Source organism: Lichenostomus cassidix, chromosome 8, assembly GCF_008360975.1.
Source record: "Lichenostomus cassidix isolate B80296 chromosome 8, HeHo_3.0, whole genome shotgun sequence".
Classification (NCBI taxonomy): Eukaryota; Metazoa; Chordata; class Aves; order Passeriformes; family Meliphagidae; genus Lichenostomus; species Lichenostomus cassidix.
In genome coordinates, this window is record NC_139489.1 from 9,522,477 (window position 1) to 9,548,237 (window position 25,761).

Sequence of the window (25,761 nt, forward strand, 5' to 3'; positions counted from 1 at the left end):
AGAGCAAGAGGCTCCTAGGCTGGAATGGTGTCTGTAAGCCCCAGTCACAGCACAACTGCCAGCATCCCCTTGGCATCATTGCAAGCTGCTGTCCCACCCCCTGCCCAGAGGCTCTCTATATGTCTCTCAGAGGAAGCAGAGACTGCACACAAGTTTCAGTGATGTTTGGGCTGATTTTGCATAGTTGCCTTGTTTTCTGATCTCTCTCTGCAGCCACTGCCTCCACCATTTATGAAAATTCAGTTCCTCCCACCAGCCTCAAAAGGTGACCAGATCCCTTCTTTGAGAGTCCTCTGAGACTTACAGAGCCCAGGCTTCCACATTTCAGTTTCCTCATTCTCATCTGCAAGGTGGCCAGCACAGTGCTGTGTGTCCAGACGGGGAGGCAGAGGACCTGGCAGCACAACTGCCCACACCACGCTGCCCTTGCCAGTTGGCACTGCAGCTCCCCAATTTTTGGGGGTGCCTTGGCTCAAATGTGTGCCCTCACTCTGTTGCGCACCTGCAAAGGTGAAGCAGGACCTCAGCCACTTCTGGGGAAATTGAAATGCAGGTGGATTGTGGACTTGCACAGCCACACAGCACAGCTGCTCAGGGAACTGAGACATCCCTGTCTGGAGATGCTGAGGGGACCAAGACAGCCTGGTCTGGACTCATACGAGGAGTCTCAGTTCCTTCTGAAACCTTGAAGTCTCAGCAGCTCTGGTCACGCAGATGTTGCAAATCCTCTATTTCCTCCCAGAACTGTCTCTGGGAAGGGCAGAAGCACAAGGCAGTGGCAGGGGAAGCATCTGAACAATCAGGGCTTGTGTGGAGATGAAGAAAGGCCCTTCTTGTCAGCGGGTCCAGTCGGGGTGAGGCCGGGGGCATCGCAGGATGGCACCCCAGGTACTCCAGCTGTGCCGACTCTCCAGCCCAACAGAGAGGGGCCTGTTGTGGGCCCAGCCCCGGCACAGGGTGTCACCGCCTGCCTTGGTTAGCAGGGATGCTCTCTCTTTGTGCCTGCTGGTTTCTGCTCTGCTGACCCGCTTCGCTCCATCAGCTGGCGCCATCCATCACCTCTGGCAGCTGCGTCAATTCCAGGGCTCTGCGATGCCATTCCCCAGGGGAAAAATGCGCATTTTTTTAACGGAAAGGAGAAGTATTTTCCCTCCTAGCACCCTGCAAGGAGAGGGAGGCTGCAAGGCTCCCTTCCTCTCCTCCTCAGAGACATTTAATGCTCAGTCCAGCCTAGGGACAGGGGCACAACGTGTGGCTACATTTTTCATTCTGCCCAGCCCCAGCCTTCCCACTGGGCCAGCAGGGCTGCAGTACCTGCAGTGTTCCTGGGGCAGATGTGCACAGCCCTGTCAGGAGCTGGGAGAAATCAGTCTGGCAGTGGCCCAGCCCTTCATACAATGCCTTATCAGGACTGGCTGCAGCAGCAGGAGCTCAGGGAAGGTACTGTTTCCTGTGTCTCACGGCAGGTGGTGGTGGTGACGAGCCAGGGTGCCAGGGCAGATGCAAGCTGGGTCAGCTGCAGGAGCTGGGATGAGAATTGAACAGGGCGTGTTCACACCTCTGCTCCTGAAAGCCCTTCTCCAGGAGATGCCGAGTTTAGAGCATATGCTGGCAGCAATGCCCCATGACTGAGTGCTCACCAAAGGCTGGAGCACTGGAGGCTACCTACAGATGAGTGGTGGGACAAAACAAGACAGCCTTCATCCCTTCTTCCCTGCTTCCTGGGCCAGGGTCAGCCTTGCAGTGCAGGACATTGCCCCAGTTCTCCCCAGCCCCAACTCACTGTCCTGAGCTCCAGATGTGGGTCAGGACCTGACCATTTTGTCAGGGCTTTCTGCCTCTGTCTCAGCAGTCCCACCTCAGCAGCAGAAAAATCTGCCTCATCTCTTCAATCAATATTCAGCTCTTAACAGTCCTGACAACTTGCAAGAAAACAGGGGCATTAAACATTAATTATATCTATTTAGATTTAAAAAAATTCATTACTGAAGTTAATTACAGCTGGAGTCATAAAAAGGTGCAGAGCAAGAAGTGCTGCTGTTCTATGGGGTGAGCAGGGCTGAACACCCCCAGCCACCCCAAACTGTTGCTGGGGAAGGATGGAGGGATGTCCCTGCCATGCCCACCACATGGCTGGGGAAGGATGGAGGGATGTCCCTGCCATGCCCACCACATGACTGGACTCTGCCCCTCGAAAAGGGACTGCCATGGGAAAGGGCTGTGTGGGGGCTGTGCCAGGGGCGTGCAGAGCTGGCAGCAGGATCTCGGGGCGCACGGCAGGTACTTGCTTAGCTGTTGTGCTGGCAGGACCTGGCCTGCCCCAGCCTGTGGGCTTCTAATTTACTGCTTTCCTTTTACCGTAAAACTGAAAAGGGGAAGGTGCACCCTTTAATCACTGCCTTCGGGGCCCCGCCTGAAACCACACAGAGACCAAGTGAAGGCTAGGAGTTAATGCTCCTTCCGACACCTTTTTATGATTCACGGGCCTGACCTTGAGCCATAAACCGCTCAACCTCCCTGCCACACTGCCAGTATTTACAGCCTGCAGGGGCCACTGCACGCAGCCACCGATGCAGATCCACGGCCGCGCACGCCGGCACAGGTACACAGCCAGGGATGCAACAGGGATGCAGCCAGAGATACACAGGCTGGGATGGCTACATGTCCGGAGAGGCCCATGTGGATGGACAGCCATGGATGGATCCTAACACAGCAATGGAGATGGAGATGCACCTAGTGCACTCATGAATCCGTGTTTTTGCACACCTGTGTGTGCACAGGTAAACCAAGATGGCCCCACTGGGCAGCCCCTGTGGACACACACCAGAGCATGTTTCATGCAGGGAGCTGGGCACCCACATATACGCTGCCTGGACATTGGACACAAACACTGGACCACAGTGGGGGCTTTCTGCTTGCTGCAGCAGGGCAGGGGGCAAGCACTGTGGGCATGGCTCCACAGGAAGAGGCCAGGATGAGCTGCCACAGTGCGTGTCCCACTCCCCAGCAGGAGGAACAGCTGCTGCCTCATGAACTGCCTCAGTGACACTTCAGAGTAGGTCCTGGCATCAGGATCTGCCCCACTGCATCCCACCAGCCCCAGGTCTTGCTCCAGAGGTGAGACCTACGAAAGCCTATGTTGGTCCAAATTGGAGAAGGGTGAGGTCTACTGGTTAAAGCAAAGGGTGCCACTCTGAGTGGGCTCAGGTCAGCACGCTCCTTGCTTTATGCCTCAGTTTCCCCACCACCGCAGCAGGAAAAATAATCCTGACCTATCATGTTTGCATGGAGTTGGGAGGCCGAGCTTGTTCATGTTTGCGAAGTGGGTTTGGCTCCTGTGATAGAGCAAGCCAGAAATGTGAAGGTCATTATTACTAGTGGGATTAAAGCAGCTGAACCCAGAGTGAGGGGTACAGGGGAACACAGCAACTGTGTTGAAGCAGTAACAAATTGCACACATGCACAACTTCAAAATAGGGATGAATGCTACAATTATGGCTCATTTTAGAAACACTGCAGAATCAGAGGGCTGCCAGAGTGCCTTCTAACACTTCTACACAAAAAAAAAAAAAAAAAAAAAAAAAAAAAAAAAAAAAAAAAAAAAAAAAAAAAAAAAAGAAAACCTTCATGAATGCAGACAGGACTGAGATAGATAGGCTGTTCCTGGAGACACCCAGAACCTGTCAGTGCCCACTCAGTATATGCCCAAAAAACCCATGAACATCACTTGCCAACACAGCTCACCTGGTCCTCACCAAGACCATAACCTCCACTGCCCCCATTGGGGCAGCAAGACACTGGGCAACTTATCCAATACAAGTCTCTTTTTTTTTTCAAGTTTATAGGCTAATTTTTTTCTTTCCTCCTTGAAAAACAAAAGAGGGAAAAAACACCCTTATCTCGGAAAGCAGAGTTCAGGAAAAAGCTACTGGTCTTTTGGACTTGGTGAGTCCCCATTGGTAGCCTCGCTTGTCACAGAGAATTTATCAGCCAAACACAGTGTTGGTATAATGTGCCATATAACTAGTGCATAAACAAACTTCAGCATGATAAATGCCCTGCTTTGAAGCCATAAAGTTATTAGCTGGTGGCTGTTAGCTACTGCTTAGCATGGGACATGCTCCTTCCGTTAACCCCTGGATGCCCCGGCTGCACTCAGAACCCCAGGGAGATCTCTGGAGGGTACCTCCACACAGCAGGAAAGCATGGAGGGATCTGGCAGGCAGGGATGCTTCTACTAGCACTTATCTATGCATACTGTACCCTCTGTTAGGGCTGTGGGAAGGAAATGCTTGCTTGGAATAAGACTCTGAAGGTTGGCAGTTCCTTGCTCTCCTCTTTGAGCCATTTGGCAGCTCCTCTCCTTCCCTCTGCCCCTCAAGAGGCAAATGCAGAGGGGAGCAGGGCTGGAGCAGTTAGGCATGTACTCACAGCTCAGACCTTCTGAGTGTATACTCATTTCAGGGATGGGCTAGGATGGATGGGGTGGGAGGAAGCCAGCCATTCCTCCACTGCCCAGGTCAACTCCTTTAGGTGAGGAGCTGTCGAGGACTCTGAAGCAAAAGCCCAAAATTTTTCTGGTAGCAGCTGGCAGCACGCTCCAGTGAGGTGTTTAGAGTTCCCTCTGCTGCCTGCAGTGCACGGCTGCCTGCAGCTCCTGGTGAGCACAGCTTTGCTGGAGGCTGGGAGCTGCTGGAGAAGCAGAGCTGTGTCCCAGGGCCAGCACTGCTGGAGATGGGGGACCAGCACCATAGAACTAACAGTGCCACGGCTCCTGCCAGCACAGCAGACCTGCCAGCATCAGACCTCTCCACTGCATAGAGCCAGGCTGTGACACTCAGCAAGGACCCCTGGTCCCCCAGGCCACCTCCTGCTCTTGTCCCACGGGACTAAGGCAGGCGTTGGGCATGCTAAGGATGGCAGCAGGTCTCCAATGCTCAGCTCAAAGCATGGATAGAGTTATGCAGCAGTGTGGCAATTTGTTGGACACACAGCCTGGAGCCTTGGAGCTGCAGTGGGAAATGCTGGTGCCCAGGGGCTAATTGCCATCCCTTTCCCAGTAAAACCACTTCTGCAAGGCAGCAGGAGATGTTTCAGCAGGACCAGCTGGGGGGCAGCAGGACTCAGGGCTGCCTCAGCGCCTGTTCCTCGTTAGAACTCCAGTGTTGAAGAAACTTGTAATTAGAGTCCTGAGTATTAATTAATCTCCATGACCCTCCTCTCATTCTCCTTCCACCACTCCCACAGCTCAGGAGGTCAGCCTGGATTATTAACACAGGCAAGCAGAGGATGGCAAGCTCACCGGGCAGGTTGGCAGACCTTGGGCCACATTCCTGTGTTCAGAGCAGCCAGAGGTACTGTATCCCTGTCCAGCAACACGGCATTGCTTCCCTGCATCCTCTCTCTCATGGCTGAGCTTGATAGGGGTCACATCTCACTTATTTGGGCACAGTGTGCACCTTGGGGACAGCATTAAATGAGCAGAGCTGCTTCTGTGCTAACTCAGCCTGCACAATCTCTTGCAGAGTGGCTGAGGGCAGACTCCTGCATCCCAGGGGCTGGAATGAGCCTTGCTGGAGACAACCTACCCTTGGAGACCTCTCAGCATGATGGAGAGCAGAGCAGCAATCATAACCAAAAACATCACTGAAAGGTCTTCAAGCATCCCATCTCTGCTCATCCAGGTCCTGCTTGGGCCTTTAAGAACCTCAGCACTAAAAAGGCATGGCAGGAGCATGGATACCCTTTGTATAGCATGGCTCTTCCATCCCAGGGCTGTCCATGTCACTAGAGGTACGGACAAGGCTCCTGGGATGGCCAGACTCCCTGGCAAGACACTGCCCAGGCACAGCCCGAGGGCTGATATACTACAAAGGGCTGCCACAGAGCAAGGAAGCAAGATATGAAATAAATCCAAACTTTTCTGACTCCCTCGTAACCACCAACTGCTTCCCTCATCTGATGTTTTTCCCCTTTTCTGCTGCAGCAATAAAAAGGGGAAAATCAACATCCAAATGATCTTGTTTATGGCGACTAAATAAGCTGCATGTGCTTAATCCGTTAGAGTTTAATGAATTTACGACTTGCTCTGGAATTTGACAAGGGCTGTAAAAGAGTAATTAACATTTATCAGTGTGTTTTTTACACACACCCCACCCTCCTCCCGCCTCCCTTCCCTCCTCCTGCCGCCTGTCGCAAAGCAGCACCGGGTATCGGGGGGAATATAAAAGTGATCAATTAATTCTTAATAATCTCAGGGAAAGATTGTAGAGTCACAGTATGAACTCAGGGAGTGTCAATAAACATGCCAAAGGTTGGTCTCCCCCTTCCTGGCGCTGCTGCAGAGGAATGTGGGCAGCTAGGGAGGGGATGGGGCTGCAGAGGCGGTGCTTTGGTGGACCAACCCGGCACCCCTTTCCTTCTCTGTCACACTCCACTGCCCTTCAGAGCAGCTTTCTGTCACTGCCACAGTGGCCTCTGGGACAGGATGAGAGTGAGACGGGGGGCTGGTGACAAGCGGGGTCCCATCTAACACAGCAGCGGTGGTGATTTGGAAACACAACCCCAGTTGCTAATTATGCCAGTCAATAGCTCTGTCCTAACAGACCTGAACCTGTTGGGAATGACCCCAAACACTCCCCACCCCGGTCACAGGGCAGCTGAATATCTAGTAAGATGAAGAGTTGCCCCTGCTGTCACGCTGTTGTCACTCGGAACAGGCGGCTGCTGGTGTTTCAGCTTTACTAGACATGAGGGTATGCCCCTGCTGACCCCTGAGACAAGCAAGGGGGGCTCACACCTTGCCTGTGCCCAGCCCTCCCACATGCTGTGGAGCAGGGAGCCAAGTAGGGATGAAATTTGGGGGCTGCAAGGGGACAAGCCCAGGCTTCCCCCACCAGTCCCAGGGCGGGCTGAACATGATCTAAGGATCCCAGGGGATTCCTGTGCTGAAAGACCAGTGTGCTCTGCCCTGGGCCACCACCCTTGGCAGCCCTGGAAAGTAAAGCCAGAAAGAGTCACAGCTGTCACCTTCCCAGTAGGCAGGACATATCTCCTGCTGCTGTGACTGCAGCATCCTGCCCCCAGCAGTGGCCTTTGAACACGTGTGTGACCAGGGTGTGGGGAAGCTGCATGCCGGGACATCCATGGGGGAAGGGAAGGGTCAGTGCTCCTGGGGGCCAGCAGGCTCCATGAAGGAGACAGAGAAACATCTGGGTTTGGCTGTGGGGCAGAGGGTCCTGGAGACCCACAAACAAAAGCTCAAGATGACAAATCCTCAGAGGTTTGAGACTGTCTGGGGATCTGCACCGGACAGAAACAAATTCTCCCTGTCGAACAGAATAGCCCAGAAATAAGCAATGAGGCAGGGATGGAGAGGGTTTGACTCAGGGAGTCTGGAAAATCTCTGCCCAACCCTATGCAGAGCACTGGTGGGGGTGGGAGGTGGAGGCAGTGATATCCTCCCACCAGGCTGAGATCCCTGTGCCAGGCACACACCTGCCTGCTGGATGGGGCACACTTGGGAATTCTTGTGAGGCAGGAGCTGTTCAAGCCAGCCTGAAGTAGCTGAGTGCAGGACGGGAAGGGAAGAGAAAAGGAAAGTAATGGGATGAACTTGCCTTTATTTCACCTCAGCTGAGGTGAAATCCACCTGGCTGGCCTGGGCTGTGGGGCTGGGCAGGGAGCAGAGCCAGTGGGGAGTGGGGCTGAGTCCTCATGCAGGGCAAGGAAGTGAGGGTGGGGGGCTGCAGCAGAGTAACTCTGCATGGCCAAATCAGTGGAGAGCACCAGCTCCCAGCAGCCTCTGAGTGAGAGTCTCCAACCTTGGGCAGGCTTGTAGTGCCGGGAGCCTTGGGCAGGCTTGTATCTGCTCTCCTTACTAGGCACTCAGGAAATGCATGCCTGTGCCAGTTACTCTTGCAGCACTCTGCACTGTTGTCCAGGCTCCACCACAGACCCCCTGCATGACCTCTGGATCTCTCCTCTGCTGGAGGAGAGGATGTTGTGAGGGGGCAGAAGGGGTCTGCACTCTGCCTGCCTGGGCTGGCTCAGATGCTCTCATGTCAACCTGTCTAAACAGCACCTCCTCCTGCAGAGACCTCGCATTGGGGGTCAGCAGCTCAGAATCCCTGGGATTTGTCATGGTATCTCTGGAGTTACCTAACAGCAGCTTGGAACAGGCATCCCAAAGGGTTCAGTCAACCAGACCCACCATCATCCAGCTGCCAGAAAAGCAGCCCCTGGGGCTGAGGTGACTCAGGTGGCACTGGACAAGTCCTCTCTGGCCACTACCACACTGCCTCACACCAGGCATGTCTTTACCTCTGTGCAAGGCTGGAATCCCCCCACCTCACCCTGGTGTGGAAGCAGTGCTCCTTAGAGAAGCCAAGCTGTGATGGGCCAACATGTGCTGCTTTGCAGAAGCACCTAATGGATCAGAGACAGCCTGGCTGTGCCCCAGCCTTGCTCCGCTCAGGTGCTGCTGACTGTTATAACAAAGAGCATTTATCCAGCTGCATCTCCAGTTTCTCCCACTTTCCATTTCCCCTTTCTGTCACTTTGGTGTGACAATTTTAATACCCATCAATAATAAGGTGGATGGTAAACATAAAAGAATGTGCAGCCCTGTGTTGGCTTTTCTCTGTTTGAACAGTCACACTTCAGGTGACAAAAGAGTTGGAAGGAGTTAACAGGAGACCCCCAGGTCCTCTGAACACCTTGTCCAGGGTTTTAAACCCATAAGCATTGGTGTGCTAAAGATGATTTTAAGCCATGATTATAAGAAATCTATTGATCCTTTTGACTCTATAATGACAGATTAACCATTTTAATAAAACACCTATTAATCATGCATTAACCCTTCTTAGCTATTTATACATTGAATACCAAATCAACAAGGATGTTGTAATTTCTAGGAGGCTATTTGGAGGGGGAGGGAGAGGAGATTTCTTTAGATAACAACAACAAGAAGAAGAAAATAATGCAAACTTACAGAGGGGGAGAGTTAAAATCATACGATGAGTGGCAGTTGCAGACGCCTGGGGCCCTCTTTGGTTGTCGCTTCTATCTGGCAATCAATTGACAAGAAATTGAGATTATGAAACATTGTGCCTGTGATCAAGGGAGGTGGGCATATTTTCACCCATCTGAGGCCAAATCTCCACTCCCCCATGGGAACCAACATCAGGGAACACCAGTAATTTGGCCTTTGGGAGGTACCAGACAATGCTGACACCAATTTCAGTGTGAATGTGTCCACCAACCCCATGGGTCTTTATGGCAAACTCGGAGCAAGGTTGCAACACACTAAAAGTGGATCCTACTGGAGCATCTAAGATGGCCATGATTTTTTTGGGAGAGACTTCATCTGGAGCAACAGAGTAAAACCAAGGGGAAATGAGGAAAGCAAGCACTCCACCAGCTCAGGCCAGCCAGGAATGGGCACAGGTTGTTCACCCCCTCTCCTTGCCCTTCCTTGAAACCCACAGCATCAGTGTGGAGAGGTTCAGCATGCAGACCTGGACTGGTCCAGCCCTGGGGCCTCTTGTCTAAGTGCTGAGGAGGGGGCAGACAGAGCTTCCTCCTGCCCCAACCGTTGCAGCCTCAGAAACCACAAAGCCCCCGGTGCATTAGGAACTGCCTGGAGGCCGGAGCTTCCTGCAGGTGCTCCATGCTCATGAATCACACCTTGTCAGGGCCTGGGGTGCCCAACGGCTGGGTGACCGCTAAGATGCCCGGCGAGTCCTGCCCTGGGATGCACCTGCCTCCACACCACACCATCCCAGCCAGGCAAGGGTTAAGCAGGCATTAATCACACTGTTTGAGAGACATTTCAAAGCCTCTTCCAAATATTATAAAAAATGTCTTTAATCATCTAATAGCGCAAACTCCTCTGATGATGGATGGAGAGAAGTCGCCTCTCTCCTCCTGATCCTAACAGATGAGGCTGAAGAGCTGCTGCTTTGGGGGGGGGAAAGCTGGGGAGGGGGCTGGGGGAATAGAAGGACATTTCTCAACCTCCCACCAGAGCAGTTATAAATATGAGGTCATACAGCAAGAGATGATAACACATTAAGGGCTCTTGAGATATTAGTCTGTCAGCCTCGTTAGACACAGCCTATTTGGGGCTGACTGCATAATTAGAGGCTGGGGTACCCATAACTCATGGGTGTTTATATGGTAGGAAGGGGCTCCAGTCACCATCACCCTCAGCACTCTGAGAAGTCATCTTCATCAGGCATTAAACCACACTCCCCACTGCACAAATAATCCTTCTCCCCCCAGTGAAAAGTGGTCCTGTTTCTCACATCCCACCCTTCCCACTAAGCCTGGAGCCCATTGCATGCTCAGTAAACCCACCCTCACCTCTCCCCTCCCTTCTAGGTAAGGAACAGTGTTACAACTTGGCCAAGGTGCCCCAACGTAGTAAGCGAACCAGGGGAACGGTCCTGGCTCCCAGTTCCCTTCCCACGGAACAGCCCATGGGGAGCAGCCCATGCTCTGCTCTGCAAGGATCTGCACACCCTGACAACCCCTAGACAGCCTTCACAGCAAATCTGACCTCCACCATTCTGCCCTCCAGGAAATAGCTCCATGTTAGGCTGGAAACAACAGAGGGAGGTGGATATATTTGGACAAAATGGTCCTGGGAACAACTGAGCAGAAATGAGTCCAAGGAAAGGCAAAAACATGCAAGAACCCCAGGACAGCTTGTCACTCCTGCCCTGCTGCAAGCATCCCCATGCGTGGTGGGGAAGCTGGTGAGGAGCTGGGCTTTCCATGTTCTTTCGACTTTCTCTTCTCAGTTCTGCCTAGGTGACAGTGAACACCAACACGGACAGGCACTTCCCAGTCAACCCAGCCAAAAATATGAACAAGTGAAACAGGGAAGGTGAGTGTTTCCCTCCTGCAACCGTGCAGAGCAAGGACACCACAAGTGTTGACTCTGACTCGAAAGGGAACAGACAGGGAGCAGTGAGGAGAGGAAGGCAGGCAAAAGCCAAACCCAGCCCCTTGCATGCCACAGAGCTTTCCCAGCATCACATCCCTGTGACTCCTCTTGCTCTGGGGCAGGGGGAAAATTAAGGCACCAGGAAGGGGATGGACATCAAATGAGAAACAAGAGGCCTTGCTGCAGGAGCTGCCTAACACTGCCACGGTCCATGGCATGGCCACCCAATGCTTCATCCTCTCTCCCTGCTCACCTACTGTAGCTGGGGAGGGGGCAAGGGGTCTGCAGAGGAGGGGGCAACCCTATGGCTTCCCAGGCTGAGGTAGGATAATGAATCCTGATGGGGGAAGTGACCTTTTCCAAATGCCACATGTCATTGGATTTTATATCACACCAGGACAATGTGCCATGGGTATTAAAATCGTTTTTCCAATAGAAGCATGTGTGTGTATGTGTGTGTCAGAGAAAGATGTGAGAAAAATAAAATTAAGATGTGAAAATTAGGCTGCCTCTAAACATGGCCTTTAGAAAGACTTAGGTCCTTATAGAGCAGGACTGAAAGAGAAGATCCATGCCCTTTGCTCCCGAGATCACAGATGATTTTGTTATGGGAATACAACTTGTCCAAATCCTAGGACAGAAAAAGAGAAAAAGAACTTGAGTCCTGATCCCTGTTTCTAAAATTCTGCAAAGACTTTCAACTCTACCTACAGTGTCTCTTTGCTGTGGAGGGGCACCTCCAGAGCTGCTCTACCCATGGAGACACAGACAGATCATCTTGCATGTGTGCTCCTGGACACCCACGAGTTTCACTCCGGTGCATGAGGAGAAAGCCAAGTCCTCCATGATTAGTGCCAGCTTGCTCTGCCTCACCTGGGATGCAAAACATCCCCTATCCCTGTGGGCCAGCCCAAAGATGTGTGCACAGCATCCACAGAGTTACCCACACATACGGCTATGGACACTCTCCCCATATATACCAGGATACATTCTCATGTGAAAACACAATGTGAAAAGGGAGTCACTGGACGCTAAATTCTCTTGAACTCCAGTCTGTTCCCTCAATCTGCAGGGCAATTGTCCGGCTGAAACAACAATGCTGGGACAAAAAAAAAAAAAAAAGAGAAAAAAAAAGGCACAAGCTGTGTTTGTTTATTCAGCTTCTTTCTCCCTCTCTCCTCTCGACAACACCCTGACACCGTGTCCTGCCGCGCCAGGGCTGCAACCCCAAAGGGCTAAATTTATCCCAGCTGGAGTCCTGTTTACAAGCCTTGTCCTGTTTACAGCATGGTCCATCCTGCCCAGGACAAGGCAGTGGCCATCTCTGAGGTGGACAGTTCAAGCCTCAACTTCCTTGGCCTCTGCTGTTCCCAGGCTGCCCATGTGGTCCCTGGAAAGATGCCCTGCACTCCCCATGTACTTGCACACATGGCAGCTCTGTGGCCCCCTGACCATCTGGGATGCAATGAGGAGATGTGGGCTTGCATGGGCTGCTGCTTGTCCAGCATAGCTCTGTGGTGGTCCAGGTGGCTACAGCCTCCATTCATGCTGGCTGGTGGCAAACCATCACCCAGAAAAATGTTGGCTGCAAGCTCAGCAGTGAAGGTGCAGCACATTCCATGTGAAGCCAGCTGGGAACAACCATGCTCCACCATGAAAGCATTAGAGGAGCTGCACATCTCGTGTGCTCATGCATGGATGCTCTGCTGTCTATACCTCACACTGCAGTCACTTTTGTTTCTTGCTGTCGCTCATCCATCCCTCTCTTCCTGATGGGCTAACATGGGCTGGGAGGGTGGGGCTGGCAGGAGCTTAGCTCCTCTTCTGGGTGACAGAATTGGGTGTCACTCCAGGAGTCTAAATGGCTGAGCCCAGACAGACATGATGGGTTGAAGGCTGTGTGAACAGAGTAACCTTGCAGAGCTGGAGGAGGAGTGCTCACTGCTAACATCCCCCTTGCACTCTTCCTACACTGATTCCTGTCCCTGGTGGGATGCACTGGCTTTGGTCTGCTGGGGACTGATGGGACCTCACCCATCTGCCCTCCAGCACGGGGGTCTCCTGCCATCCCCAGGCTGCCAAGCGGAAGAGGGGTCATACAGCCCAGCCCACCTCTGTGCCCGGAGTTTTGGACATGATCTGTACATGACTGTGGGTGGGAGTGAATTTGAGCATAAAGGCTTGTCTACATTAAGTGCTGCTCCAAAGAACCTCCCCATGCTGGGCATTTCCTATTCCCAAAACAATACTTTGCTCAACTTCACCAGACCCTCTTTCACTCTGAAATACAAATGGAAGTTTTGGGGAATATTTCACGAATCAGAAAAACACGTCCACCCTTCATTCATGTTCACTTCCAAGTACAGGCAGGACATTAAGGGAAGGGCTAATGGAGTGGCATATCTGCACACAAACACATACGTTTGTGCGCCTCACACGTGCAGCTCCTCATCTCCGGAAGAAGATCTTCTTGTCAGGAAGTCACGGCCCTGATTACTTTGTCTTCCACGTTTAAGAACATCCCTAACTGCTCCTTGGATAGCTCAATTAGTAAAGTGAATATATTATATAAAGTCTAAAAGATTAAACTATCATAGGCAGCCCATAATTTCATGAAGAAGTCAGGGGAGCATATCCCTCTTATTAACTCTATAACAAATGTGATGAAAATGTTCAAATAGAATGTTAATGCAATGTTACGTGTAATTTTCCCAGGCGATTTTCTGCTGAAATATTTCTTTATTAATAGTAATTGAGGGTATAAATTATGAATGAGGCGATTTTCTCCTTTCACTGGGAAAGACGTACTAATGGCAATAATTCTTTATAATAATTTTTTGGGGGGAGAACTGGGAGGGAGCTAGGGTGAGGGGTTTAAAGAAAAAAAATCTTTAAAGGGATTGCAAAATATATAGACTAGCAGTGCATGTTTTATGGCAGGGCGCTGTATTTTATATCCATGTGCTGGCCATCAGTCGTGTGTGGGTCTGTGCCGTGTGTGCACGACGAGGTTTGGGCCTCTGGCAAAGGCGATTTCCTCCTCTATTCTATGTGTGTAAAACCTGCATCAAGTACAGGGAGTGTGAGAGCACCAATGCTGTGAATCTGCAAATTCAGGACTCCCTGTTTCACTGTTTAATGGAAAGAGTGGCAGGAAGAACACGATGAGCTACAAGCACTTGTGGTTAGTAGGTAGGTACTAAGGGATGAGCAGGTTAGCGGTACAGGCTCTTGTTAATTTAATACAGACTCCAACACTTTCCCATGTTCTCACCATAACCAAAAGCACTTCTTTGGGCTTGTGTTGGGTGTTGAGTGTGTTTCACCATCCATGCAGCCTGCTGACCCTGACCCCAAGCACCTCCAACCAGGGAGATGTGGGGTAATGAGGCTTGGTCCTACAGCCACTGAATCTTGTACAGGCTCCAAGTGGGGTGGGACTGGGGGCTTCCAAATGCCACCCCTTTGTGGGACAGAGCCTGCGGACACACTCAGGGCCAGCCCAGGGCCATGCGCTTGCACACCATGGACAGGCAGCACTGAGCAGCACAGCTGCTTGTGGGGAAACAAAAAGTCCTTTTTGTGATGCCAGAATGAAAGACGCATTTTACAAGGATTTCAGAGCTTGCTCTCCTTCAGGTTTGTATGTTTTTTTCAACAGACCAAATGATTTCAAAATTTTTCCACTCAATTAAAAGAAAAGTCGGTTTGAGTGCAATTCTTAGCCCCTTCTCCCTGCACATATCTCTCTTCTCAAAGAAAGACAAAGGCAAAAGGAAAGATGGTATCCCTTAAATTTTCATTACTCTTCAATTGGCTTTAAAAAACCTTCTGAAAGGTTTAAAACTTTTATACTAAAGAATCTGCTCTCCCCCACTATTTTATTTAAAACTTCCCAGGAAGGAAACTTTTTGAACAAGCTGTGGTCTACAACAAGCATAGGAAGAAAAAACTCCTGATTCCTTTGCCATATGAACTAGAGAGCTTCAGCTAGCTAAAAAATGCCTCTGGTAAGGACTTCCACTGAGAATGGCCAGCATACAGGAGTACCCAGGAAGGGGCAGAGGTCCTGGACACCCATGCACAGGGGTGCAGATGTACCCCACATGAGTGCAGAGGTACTGGGGAGTGGGTGGCTTTGCTCTTCCCCAGGGCAGTTCTTCCATTCCCTATTTCTACTGGGGGATTTCCCCTGCTCAGGCTTCTTCCTGAGCTCTCCACTGGATTGGAAAGAGAGCCAGAGCAGGTCCTTCTACAGGCAGCTGGCTGTGCTGCCCTGTCTCTCCCCTCCTCTGGAGGCACAGACCCTCAGGCCCTGCCCGTGGCTTACTCCACACCACCAGGCTGTGCGAGAGGCTGCAGAAAAGCGGACAAAATCAGTGTGATCCATCACCGACCCTCCTCAAAATTAGGTTAATAATTTATGATGTTAAATGGGACAGTTAATAGCTGGGCCAGATGATTCCTCAGCTAATCTAGAGCATGGGCTGAGCTGCAACGAGTCCTCTGAGAGTTCATTACACTCCCCAACCCTCGGAGCTAGTGCTTTTGGCTCTACTGATACCTACGGGAGGCTGTGGCTGGTGCCGCTGGCAATGCGCCTAAGACTTGCCCCTCATCAATTAAGAGGAATAAGGAAATCGACAGGAAAATTAATTTCCAAAGAGACAATGCTTCTGACACCAGCATTGCCCTCGGAAAGCCAGGGGGTTATCTGGGAATTTGCCTGCCTTGGAGGAGGTTGCTTTCCTGAGGGCTGGGAGAGCTGGGAGGAGTGTAAGCGACTGAACAGAAGGTGCTTTTGCTCCTGAGTCAGTCCCAAGCAGGCTCCTTATGAGGGAGGGTGCTCAGCCACATTTGTGAGGAGATGCACAACACACACCTGCTGCTTAAAGCCCCGCCAGCACATCGTGGCTCACTGGCAGCAAGGATTTACACCCTGACAATGCACATTCCCACCAAACCTCAGAGATGAAGGGTCGGGATGAGAAGGTTCAGCAGGTCTTTTCCATTGAGGAGACGGACCAGGCTTGAGACAGTCAGAGTGCTCCCCAGGGGCATCCCTCACCCAAAACACTGCAGCAGGTGGGTCTTCAGCTACTTGCCTGTTTCTCTAACCTCCATCTCACTGGAGATCAGATCAAGCTCAGCCACAGAAACCAGGCATGGGATAAAACAGCCTCTTCTCTTCAAGACCTCAGGCCCTGTCTGTGCCCTGAGCCATCCCATGTCCCCCACGATTTCTGCTTCCTCCTAGGTCTCAGCAACCTTCCTAGAGTGCAGGACAAGTTTGCCAGCCAAAGCCAGAAAATGCAAGGAATTACCATGAGTACATTTTGTTAGTGTGATGGAGGCTTTCCATCCTTATCCAGTGTAAACAAATCACTAGGGTCTAGGGCATCTGGAGTCAACAATGACCCTCTGGTACTGACAGCATTTGAGTCCTCCTTTGCCCATCCTGCTTCACTTCTTCCTTCACAAGGCCAGATCCTGCAGAGCAGAAGTCCTGCAGAAAGCTTGCTGTCTCTGGGGCCATGCCCAAGAGAAACAGAAAGTAGGCAGGGACCCACTGCATTGATCCCGACTGTACATGGAGGGAGGAATGTGCTCCTTTGCTCCAGCATCTCATTGGGGGATGTTGTAAAGCAGCCAACCTTAGGCAAACCTCTGGAAGAGGGTGCCACAGGCACCGTTCTCTCCAGAAGAGCTAGAGATGGGTACCCTTGAGTGTGGTACTTCAGACAGCCTAAATCTATTTTACAAATAGAAAAACTAAAGCACACCAAGTCTGCGTGACCACTCAACATCAGCACCAATATCAGGTGAAGGGAGTAATTCCAATAACAGTCTAAAGTTCCCATTCCCAGGGAGTCTATGTCCTGCCCTTTAGTGGGAGCTTCAGACAGACCCAATGGGCTAAAAAGTGATCGGCTGGGCCACAAGCACAGGCTGCTGCAGCCAGATGTGCACTGATGACTCATGCAGATGTTGGCCCTGCAGCACGTCTGGGCAGTAATTCCCGTTCTCTCTTAGACATTCCTGCTCTGCCAAATTCAAACAATGCACAGTGCAGGGGGATTACCTGCAATTACAGCTTTCACACATCAGGGCTGGTTTCATTTGGCTGGGGAGGGGGTAGAGCAGCAAGAAATAAGGGCATCCATATGGTGGGATTCTGCAGCTATTCCCCCTGCCTGTGCTAGAGGCAGCCAGTGCTGTCTCACCCCTACAGCCCTCTCCCCTCCTCCAAAGCCCCCTCCCAGGTGGGAAAGCCAAGAGGGCCAGGGCCAGCAGCGGAGTCAGTTTTCCTTCCAGCTTCTGCCCAAGTGAGTATGGGAGAAATGACAATTAGGGGGACAACAAATGAGGCTGCCAGACCCTGGGGGGGACATGTGCAGTAACTTGAGGCTGAAGCGGAAATAGCTCCAGTCAACCCATTTAGAAAATCATCATTACTGTAAAATTTATGGCTGACATGAGCTTGTCTGATAGATATGACTATTTAAAGGCAGCCAAAGCCTCCATTTATAATAATGTGAGGAAAGGGGGGATTGAGAGAGATGGGGCAGATTTCAAGATCAAAGGGGCACCTGCGAAAGCAAAGGGGACCATGTCTGCCTTGGCAGCAGGGGCAAAGGGACATTGACTTCAGCAATGGAAATGGCTGGTGTGGTGGGGAGAGGTGCTGTGTCCTATGGGAAGGGAGCAACCCTCTGCCATGACTCTGCTGTCCCAGTCCCTGAGACCACAGCATTCTCTGTGGCCTCTGCCAGTTCCTCCTGCCTCTGGGGACAAAGTGCCACCACCTGAGTGCAGGCTGTCCTGGACCCCAGGCACACAGGTGAGCATGGCACCATCCAGGCAGTGCTGGGCATGGCCACCATCACCTACTCAGGGTGTGCTGCAGGATTTGCCAGGAGCGTGCTTGCAATTAGATGTGAAGGAGAAAGCAATTGCTGGGACGCGGAGAGAAAAAAAAAGCAGTGACAGGTTTGGAGGACAACAAGCAAATGCCTAAAAGGTTCAGAGTTTCTTTTTTCTTCCATTTATTAAGGACAGAAAATTAGTCCTGATGGGGAACTCCAGACAGACCATTACTGTACCCAGCCCCTTAGCTGTCCTCCTTAGCTGCACTTCCCTCAGGGCTTTACAAAGAGGATCATGCTATCACTCAGTGGCTTGTTTGGGGAGCAGCTCATCCCAACAGCAAAGCCAGGAAAAAAGCCCACTTGACAGTTCCTTAGGCTAGGCCATCTGGTCAACCTTCACCTCCAGTCAAATGGAAATGCTGCACATGTGCTGGGGGATGGACTCCAGGGATGCCCAGCTTGGCTGGAGACACATCGCATGTCCCACCCAGCATGTCTCTGTGCTGTGGTTCCCTATGGATGAGCAAGAGAATACGGCACCTAGCTATGAGCAAGTTGGAAATGAGCACACAGGTATGGATGAGCTCTCCACTGATGTGCTCCCGGAAGGTTGATGGATGCAGAGCAAAAGGCTGCAGGACAGCAGTCCATGCCATCCAGAGTAGGGAGCAATCCCTGGAGGGCGCCCTGCCCAGGGACAGCATGGAGCCAGTCACTGGCATTCCCATTCGGGCTCTCCTCCCCAATTGGGCTGCTCCCTGTCCTTCGGGGATGGCAATGGCTCCTCACCTGATTGAATTTCCAGGCCATCACTCGCTCTCCCTGCAGCTGCGAGGCACGATCGCCCTCCCGGCAACCCCATGCTCACCCCGCAGAAGGAGGGGCTAATTCAGTTAGCCCAGTGGCATTAGCTACTATGAAGAATAACCCGCCAACAAGGCCTTGCGAGCCTGACACAATATTAAAGACCCCACTGCCCTCACTTGGGGCAGATTAAGCTGGGCTCATTGCTTTAATGCTGCACTCCTCGGCCGGGCTCCCTCCAAGGCTCTGCACCTTAACTGTATTACCCCAGCACCGATGTGCTTGACCTGACGATATTGCTCCCACTGATAATTCACCTCCCAAGAAACTTTGCCTTTTTGACCTCCTGCTGGAGAAGGCTCTAACCCCATGGAGCAGGGCTACCCCTGAATCCCACCATCCACAGGCTCGCTTTCCCTCAGCATCATTTCCTGCATCCCTGACCTACTAGGAGCCTCGAAGTGCCTTCTTCTGCCAAGCTTACGCAACTCGCCCTGCAAACAAGTCACGGTGTTAATCCAGGATCCCAGTCTTTATCAATGACTGCACTGACATGCACAGTGGACATGCAGCACATGTGTGGGTGTGCAGAGGATGGACAATGTAATTTACAGCACCAAAGATGTACGAGACATCCCGGCTCACTAACCTCATTTGGGGTACCAAGGAGCTCTCAGTAGCAATGTGAAGTGATGCACAGAGGAAGCATTGGGTCCTTCCTGCTCCCAGGGATACAGATTTCTCATCTGACCCAATGAAATAATCAGGAAAAACACCCAAATACCAGCCTAGGGGGAGCCTGGGCTCCAAGGGAAACTCAACAGAGCATCGTGGGAGCAAGACACGGGGTCATGCTGCTGCTGCCAAGCACAGGCAGTGCCAATATCATCTTGGCCTGGCAGCAGCCACTGCCTCTTCTCACCCAAAAGCTGCCAGCAGCAGTCTTGTGCTCTTACCCCTGCTTCACCCTGTGGCCTGCAAGCAATGCAGGGAGAGTACTGAAGATGCTCTCTGCTTAGACTGCTGACTCACACAGCCTTGCTTTCCATAGGAAACACTCACTTGGTCAAAACCAGAGGGCCAGTGTATCCTACAAGACTCCAGAATCAAATTTTCAAACATGGAAAAGTCACCTTTTCTGAGGAAAAAAACCCCAGTCTGATTTAGCCACCTATTGACTTCTGCCCTCCTCACCAGAAAATCATAATGATCTACACCAGCCTTTTCCTCTTACTTTTATCACTGGCCATGATATCACTGATACAATTTTATCATTATCTAAAACATAGATTGGATTGCTGGATGCTTCGTCTTGCCTCTTTGGAAAGAAGCAGGTTAGCAACAGCAAATTATAGTCCCAGCTCTAGACCTACAACAAGGCATCTGCTCCCTGCTCTGCTCCCTCACCTTTGCACATGTGGTTTCTATACTTGCCTTGCACAGTTAGTGCTTGGGTAGTGTATATCACGTTGGCTATCAGGTGTCTTTACATAATTAATGTTTATGTACAGACATTACTACTTACACTAAATAGTAATAATGACCAGGCAGTGCTTACAACAAGCAAGCCCTCCTTCTGGAAACATGTTGCTTCCTTATTTTCTGATTTCACTATTCAAAGGTGTGTTTCCCTTTTTTGAAGAAACAAAACTAGAAAAAGGAACGAACCTAAACTTCCACTCATAACTCAGACCACAAGTCTTGGTGTTTTTCTTAATATTAAAAGCTTTGGTGAAGCTGTGTTTGACCCAGCACTGCTGGTACAGGAAGCAGAGCGCCCACATGAAAAGAGTGTCACAGAGCAGTTGTAAAGCCATGTGGTTTGATGGCTATCAGGACAGAAGGGCTCTGTTTTGAGGTTTGCCATCACTCAAAGGGTTCTGTGACCCTGGGGAAGGCACAACACCTCTCCCTGTCCTGGATCCCCTTTGCCCTCCTCTGGGAGCATGGAGATATCAGTAGGTGTGGAAATTTGCTGCTGCCTCCTGCCTGGGGCAGAAGGAGCTTTCCAGCATGAAATACCACCTGTGCCATCTCACATCCTCAATTTGCTGTCTGGACCACTGCTCAGAAACTCTGCTTGTCCCTGGTGCTCTGCCCAGAGCCTGGAAAGGAGCCCTTCAGCTGCTCACTCATATACTGCTGAGCAGGGACTGAATCCAATCCTGCTTACGCAGGCCGTGACGTGGCTGAGGACGGGGCAGATCCACACTGCTGGAAGCAGGAGCAAACCCTGCCCTTGGTGTGCAGCCAAACGGATCGGAAACAAGGAAGGCTGTATGGCTTTTACAAGCCTTTCTTTAAAAAGGTAGGCAGTGTCAGAGTAGAGTCAGACCCCAAATTTAGGCTTGGGCAAAGAGACAGGAATTATTCATTCTCCGTTTTGCAGTTAGCTTGCTTGGGAGGCGAATGGAAAATGGTTGATGTGAACACTTTTTCCTACTGGAGTTTATTTTTTTAAGTGTGATGTCTTAGCACTGAGGCCTCTGCCCTGCCACAGGGTCTGAGCTAACCTCATACCACTGTGCCCATCCCTGGCTCCAGCAACCTCCTTGTGCTGCGCTACTCTGCAGATGGGCAGCACCTGTGGACACCAGCAGCCTACAGTATCTCTGTGCTTTTCCACCCACTGGTCCAGAAAGTGACTGGCCAAGCCAAAACCATCTCCACACAGAGGAGCCTCGTGTGACATCGTGGGGACAGGGAATACCTTCAGCATCACCAGGCAGGTGACACGGGACATTGGGCCCTCTGCTTCTCACCCTTCTGACACGACCCCTCCTGTTAGGGGGAGATTTAAGGTGCTCTTATATCTCGCTGCTGTAAATGGCCTCATAAAAGTGACAGCACGACGTTCATATGGATGCTTGTTAAAATTTTATTACTAATCACCACCAAAGTTAGCTGCTATATTTAACCCAGGCTGGGGGAAAGAGGGGAGGGGGCACTGCCTGGGCAGGATGGAGATATCCAGTTCAGAAAGCAAAGGCAGGACAGGGTGATGAGTGGCCCAGACATAGCTCACGGACATAGGCAACAGCCTGCTGCAGCAATTGCACATAAAAACCTGAGTCTCCACCCTCTGCTTGTCAGCAGCAGCCACAAGCCTTTTACAAGCTCTAATCCAAGAGCAGGATGGGCTTAAGGTGAAGCACAAGGTCACAGATCAAAGAGACCTCAGCTGAGCTCCCACCTCTGTTGCAGCCTCCCCAGGCAGCCCTGGGTCCTTCCCAGTGTGGAAGCTCCTGTGCAAAATGGATAGGAACAGAGATTGAACAAGACAGACAGTTCTTCAGGCTGGGGAGGTCTCTCACTGGTGCGCAGGTGCCTGGCAGTCCTAGGATGAGTGAGGCCTTGCCACTGGGGCTACAAGGACATACAGTTAATCTTCCTTTCATGTTTCAGTCAGATTTTGTCCTTTCAGGTAAAAGAAATGCTTGGAGAAGAGTGAAGAAAGCCCAAGGATGCTAACTGTCTTGGCAAAGCGGAAAGTTCAACAGTTGCAAAGGTGTCACAGGGCACTTCCAGACGTGTTCTTGCTGAAGCACCTCTGGGAAAGGACAAGTGAGGAGTTCTGCTCTCTGCAAGGTGACACATGAGGAAGGTGGATGAAAAACATAGAGCATACAGGTGGTATGGGCTCAGCTACCCCTGCTGGACCCACAGATTGTGGTCACTTCCCCGAATAGAAACACAAGAAAAGGAGAAAAAGATGGTCCAGATGTCCATGAAGGCAGGCCCAGAACAACCAAGAGGATGGTCATCTGTTCTGCTGTGTTAGTGGCATGCACATGGTTCTGCCCCACTGTGTGTGGATGGGAGCTGGGGCAGCTGGAGCAGGGACAGCTCTCCCACCTCGGCATGACACACTAAGCAGAAGGCAACCAGCTCTTATCAGGTGCTAACAGAGCACCTTTCTGCAGGGGATCAGGAAAAGGCCATGATGAGTTTGCTTCTCTGCTGTCTGTCCAGTGCTGGGAACAGTAGGAAAATATTTTATTGAAGCAGCGAGGAAAGGGGCAGAGGGAGAAAAGTCTCAGAATAAAAATAAACAGCTTCGAGTGTCTCCTCAGTTTGGTAATAGTATCCAGATGACTACAAGTTTCTGGAGAATGAAAGACAAAGTATTGCTTAAAAGACTTCAGCTACCAGTACACCTGCCTGCCTGTACAGCAGAGGGGAACAGGAGAGGGAGACATGCTCCTCTCCGAAGGTGCTCTTGGAAACCTCCCTGGAACTCCTCATCTGCATCTCCTTACAGCTTCATGGCACCCCCAGGTGTTTTTGGCAGGTCCAAACATCCTCATCTACCCTCATACTTGCTGCACTTAAACATCACTGAGACCACTGCCTTTTGGCTCCCCATCACTGCTTCCCAGCTACCTTGTTCCTGGCACTCTAAGGGAGCTGCTGTCTGTCAATCCTCACATCCATCTTCAGGGGCCCTGTATAAATCTCCTAGAGGCCTCTTTGCTCCCTATATATCTATCTAATTAATGTTAGTATAAGTAAAGCACAGCCTTTTCCCCTTAATAAGCAGAGTGCTGACTTTATTACAGGTCTTTTTTTTTTCCCCTCTTCTTGCTTCAGTGCTTTAAATCATGTTCAGGAAAGCGCTTACGAAGGGAAAGGCTGCGCGTCACATCTTGCCGTGCCTTCGCCCCGGCATGGCTGGGGAGGGCCGTGGGGACCGGGGAGCAGAGGGCAGCAGGAGGAAATTGGACAGGATGTGTTCAGAGCGATGCCAAGAGCTCTGCGCTGCCAGGTTAGCCGAGGTCAGGGGAGAAGTCAAAGGCCATCGATGTGTTGTCTGGCTGAAGGCAGAGTCCAAGCAAAACAAGGTGTTAAATGTCTGCTAATTAGAAGTGTCAAAACAGGACTGGAAAGGCAGGCATGGTTGGGGAGGGCCTGGAAATGTGATAAGTGGGGCTTGGTGGAGAGGGAGATGAAATCCAGGGGCTCCAGACCACACTGCAGGTGAAAGTGGGAAGGCCCCCACAGCAGCATTGTTCTTCTCTGACACTTTTTTATTTAGAAATCCTAAATGTCATGTAAAGGACATGGGCTCAGAGGACAACAAGGTCTGTCCCATGTTCCTACGAATTCGTAGGATTGTAAGAAGCAGAGAAGATTTTACAAATGTGTTATTTGTCTCTTCAATGCTAGCTCTCTGTCTTCCTCTCTCTGAGATCCCCTCATCCAGTTTTACTCTCTATCCTATGGGAAGTGTTTGTTCTCCCTTCTTTCCTCTCCTTCATTGCTCTCAGGCTGCCTTGGACTGGGTGCGCCCACCTCTGCCTGCCTGCAAGCACTGGGGGTTGCTGCAGGTGATGATGCAGAAGGGAAATCCGTAACTCCCACAGCAAATTGCTGGTGAGAAGCAGTGGAGGAAGAGCTGGCCTGCAGGCTGGGCTTGGCTCAGCTCTGTGGTGACTCTCGAGCCCTTTGGCAGCTTCTTCTCCTTGTGCATCACATGGATGCAGTGTCTGATACTAATCCACAAGCACCACACTTCCAAGAATGGTGGGGACACTGCTGGAGGGGACACTGTACACAGGCTGCTCACACTCCTGGTGCCCAACCACATCATGCACATGACAGCATGTGCCATCAGAGCCCTTGCAGCCAAAAAAACACACCTGGTCTCCAACAAGCCAGGCACAGGGAAGTGGTGGCTTACTGCTTCCTACTGTTACACCAAGCCACAACCTGGTCATCCTCCGATCCAGCACTGGAGCCAGAGGGCTGCCCTGAAAGCATTAATGCTCCCCCTGGCCTGGGTGCTGGGGTGAAAGGGTTACCCATGTTGTGCTCGGATTCTTTGGCTGTAATGTGATTTCTTGGCTCCTGTGTATATATTTATGCAGTTTTGTCCACACTCTTGCCCACTCCCCCCACACGGTGGCTATCGATCAGGCTAATGGAAGGGATCCGATTGCACATGCTCCGACGTGCTCCCACACAGCCTCACCAATGCTGGCCCAGCCAATCAATGCTGAGGTGCCCCCGAAAATTTCCCATAATCTGATTTGAAGATGTGTTATCACTTAATAAAATCCACACTTGCCCTTCCTCTTCCCCCTCTACTGAAATGCATTTGCACTCTGGCTCCTGCCATGCCCCTGCATCCTGCCAGCCTCTGGGAGAAGGGCCATAGAGTGGCCAGGGGCTAAAAATGCCCTTTCTGGGTAAGGGAGGGATGGAGTATGGGAAGTCTGTCCTCTCCTGGGTAATCAGCACTGCCCAGCGATGCCAGGAAATGCACATGGTGACACAGACTGGTGTGTGAGGGCTACCTGCTCTCTGCTTCCTTTCATGATGCAGCGGCTGTAAGGATGGCAGTGAAAAAAGGGGATGAAAAATGTTCCTGTTGAAAATATGGTGAAAAACGCTATCAGTCTTCTGTAGCCTGTCAAGAAACATTCCCGTGGTCTTTGGAAAACAATTCACTGCAGCCTATGAAAACACAGACGATATTTGTGGTGCAAATGGGTATCTGCTTTCTGATCAGCCTGCACAGCAGTGACAAGGAGAAAGTCCTGGGCAGCTGGGGCAAGACACCAGTAGGGTTTAAATGAGATACTCCCTGTCACTGTGTCTTCTCCAGGGAGGATTGTTTCTCCAAGAAGAGCAAAGTCAGAAGTTCCCCTACTCTAACCAGACTAATCCTTTGTCCCTTCCTGGCCTTCTGCTCCAACAGAAGATCTTTCTACCTCAATGGCACACCTCTGTTTCACCGGAGGGGACACACAGGGCTCAAGGCTCCTGAGCTGTCAGGCTGGTAACAAATAGGAAGATGGCCATGAACAAGTCTGTCTTCTCCCATCCCTGTCAAATACAGGGAATTGACAGTGCAGGATGCATACCACAGAGGTGTCATCTTTTAAAGCCCTGTCCCTAAAAGATGGGAGTCTTCTCCCGTAGCAGAGCAAGAAGCCATGCATGCAAGGAGCCATGTCTGCCTGGGGATCCAGGGACAGGCGTTTGCCAGCAGCAGGATGAACCTGAGCCCTACAGATCAATGGTGTGTGGGGCTGCTCCCTAGGGCCTGAAACCCGACACTGAGGTTCAATAATTCAGGGAGAGAGCTATCAATGGCTTCTCAGCTCTTCAGAGAGGAGAGCAAATTGAAAGGCT

At 51.3% G+C, this 25,761-nt stretch overlaps 1 protein-coding gene across 4 annotated transcripts in view; it reads right to left on the reverse strand.

The window, feature by feature from the left end:
- Positions 1-25,761, reverse strand: part of RNF220 (ring finger protein 220) — a 218,107-nt gene that overhangs the window by 121,837 nt on the left and 70,509 nt on the right. For 2 of the 4 annotated variants that reach the window (XM_085067768.1, XM_085067770.1), the window contains exon 3: positions 8,993-9,067. The exons of the other annotated variants lie outside the window; for them this stretch is intronic. In XM_085067768.1, coding sequence (XP_084923894.1) covers positions 8,993-9,067 — 75 coding nt within the window. The remainder of the gene's footprint in view (positions 1-8,992; positions 9,068-25,761) is intronic. 4 annotated transcript variants of the gene reach the window in all.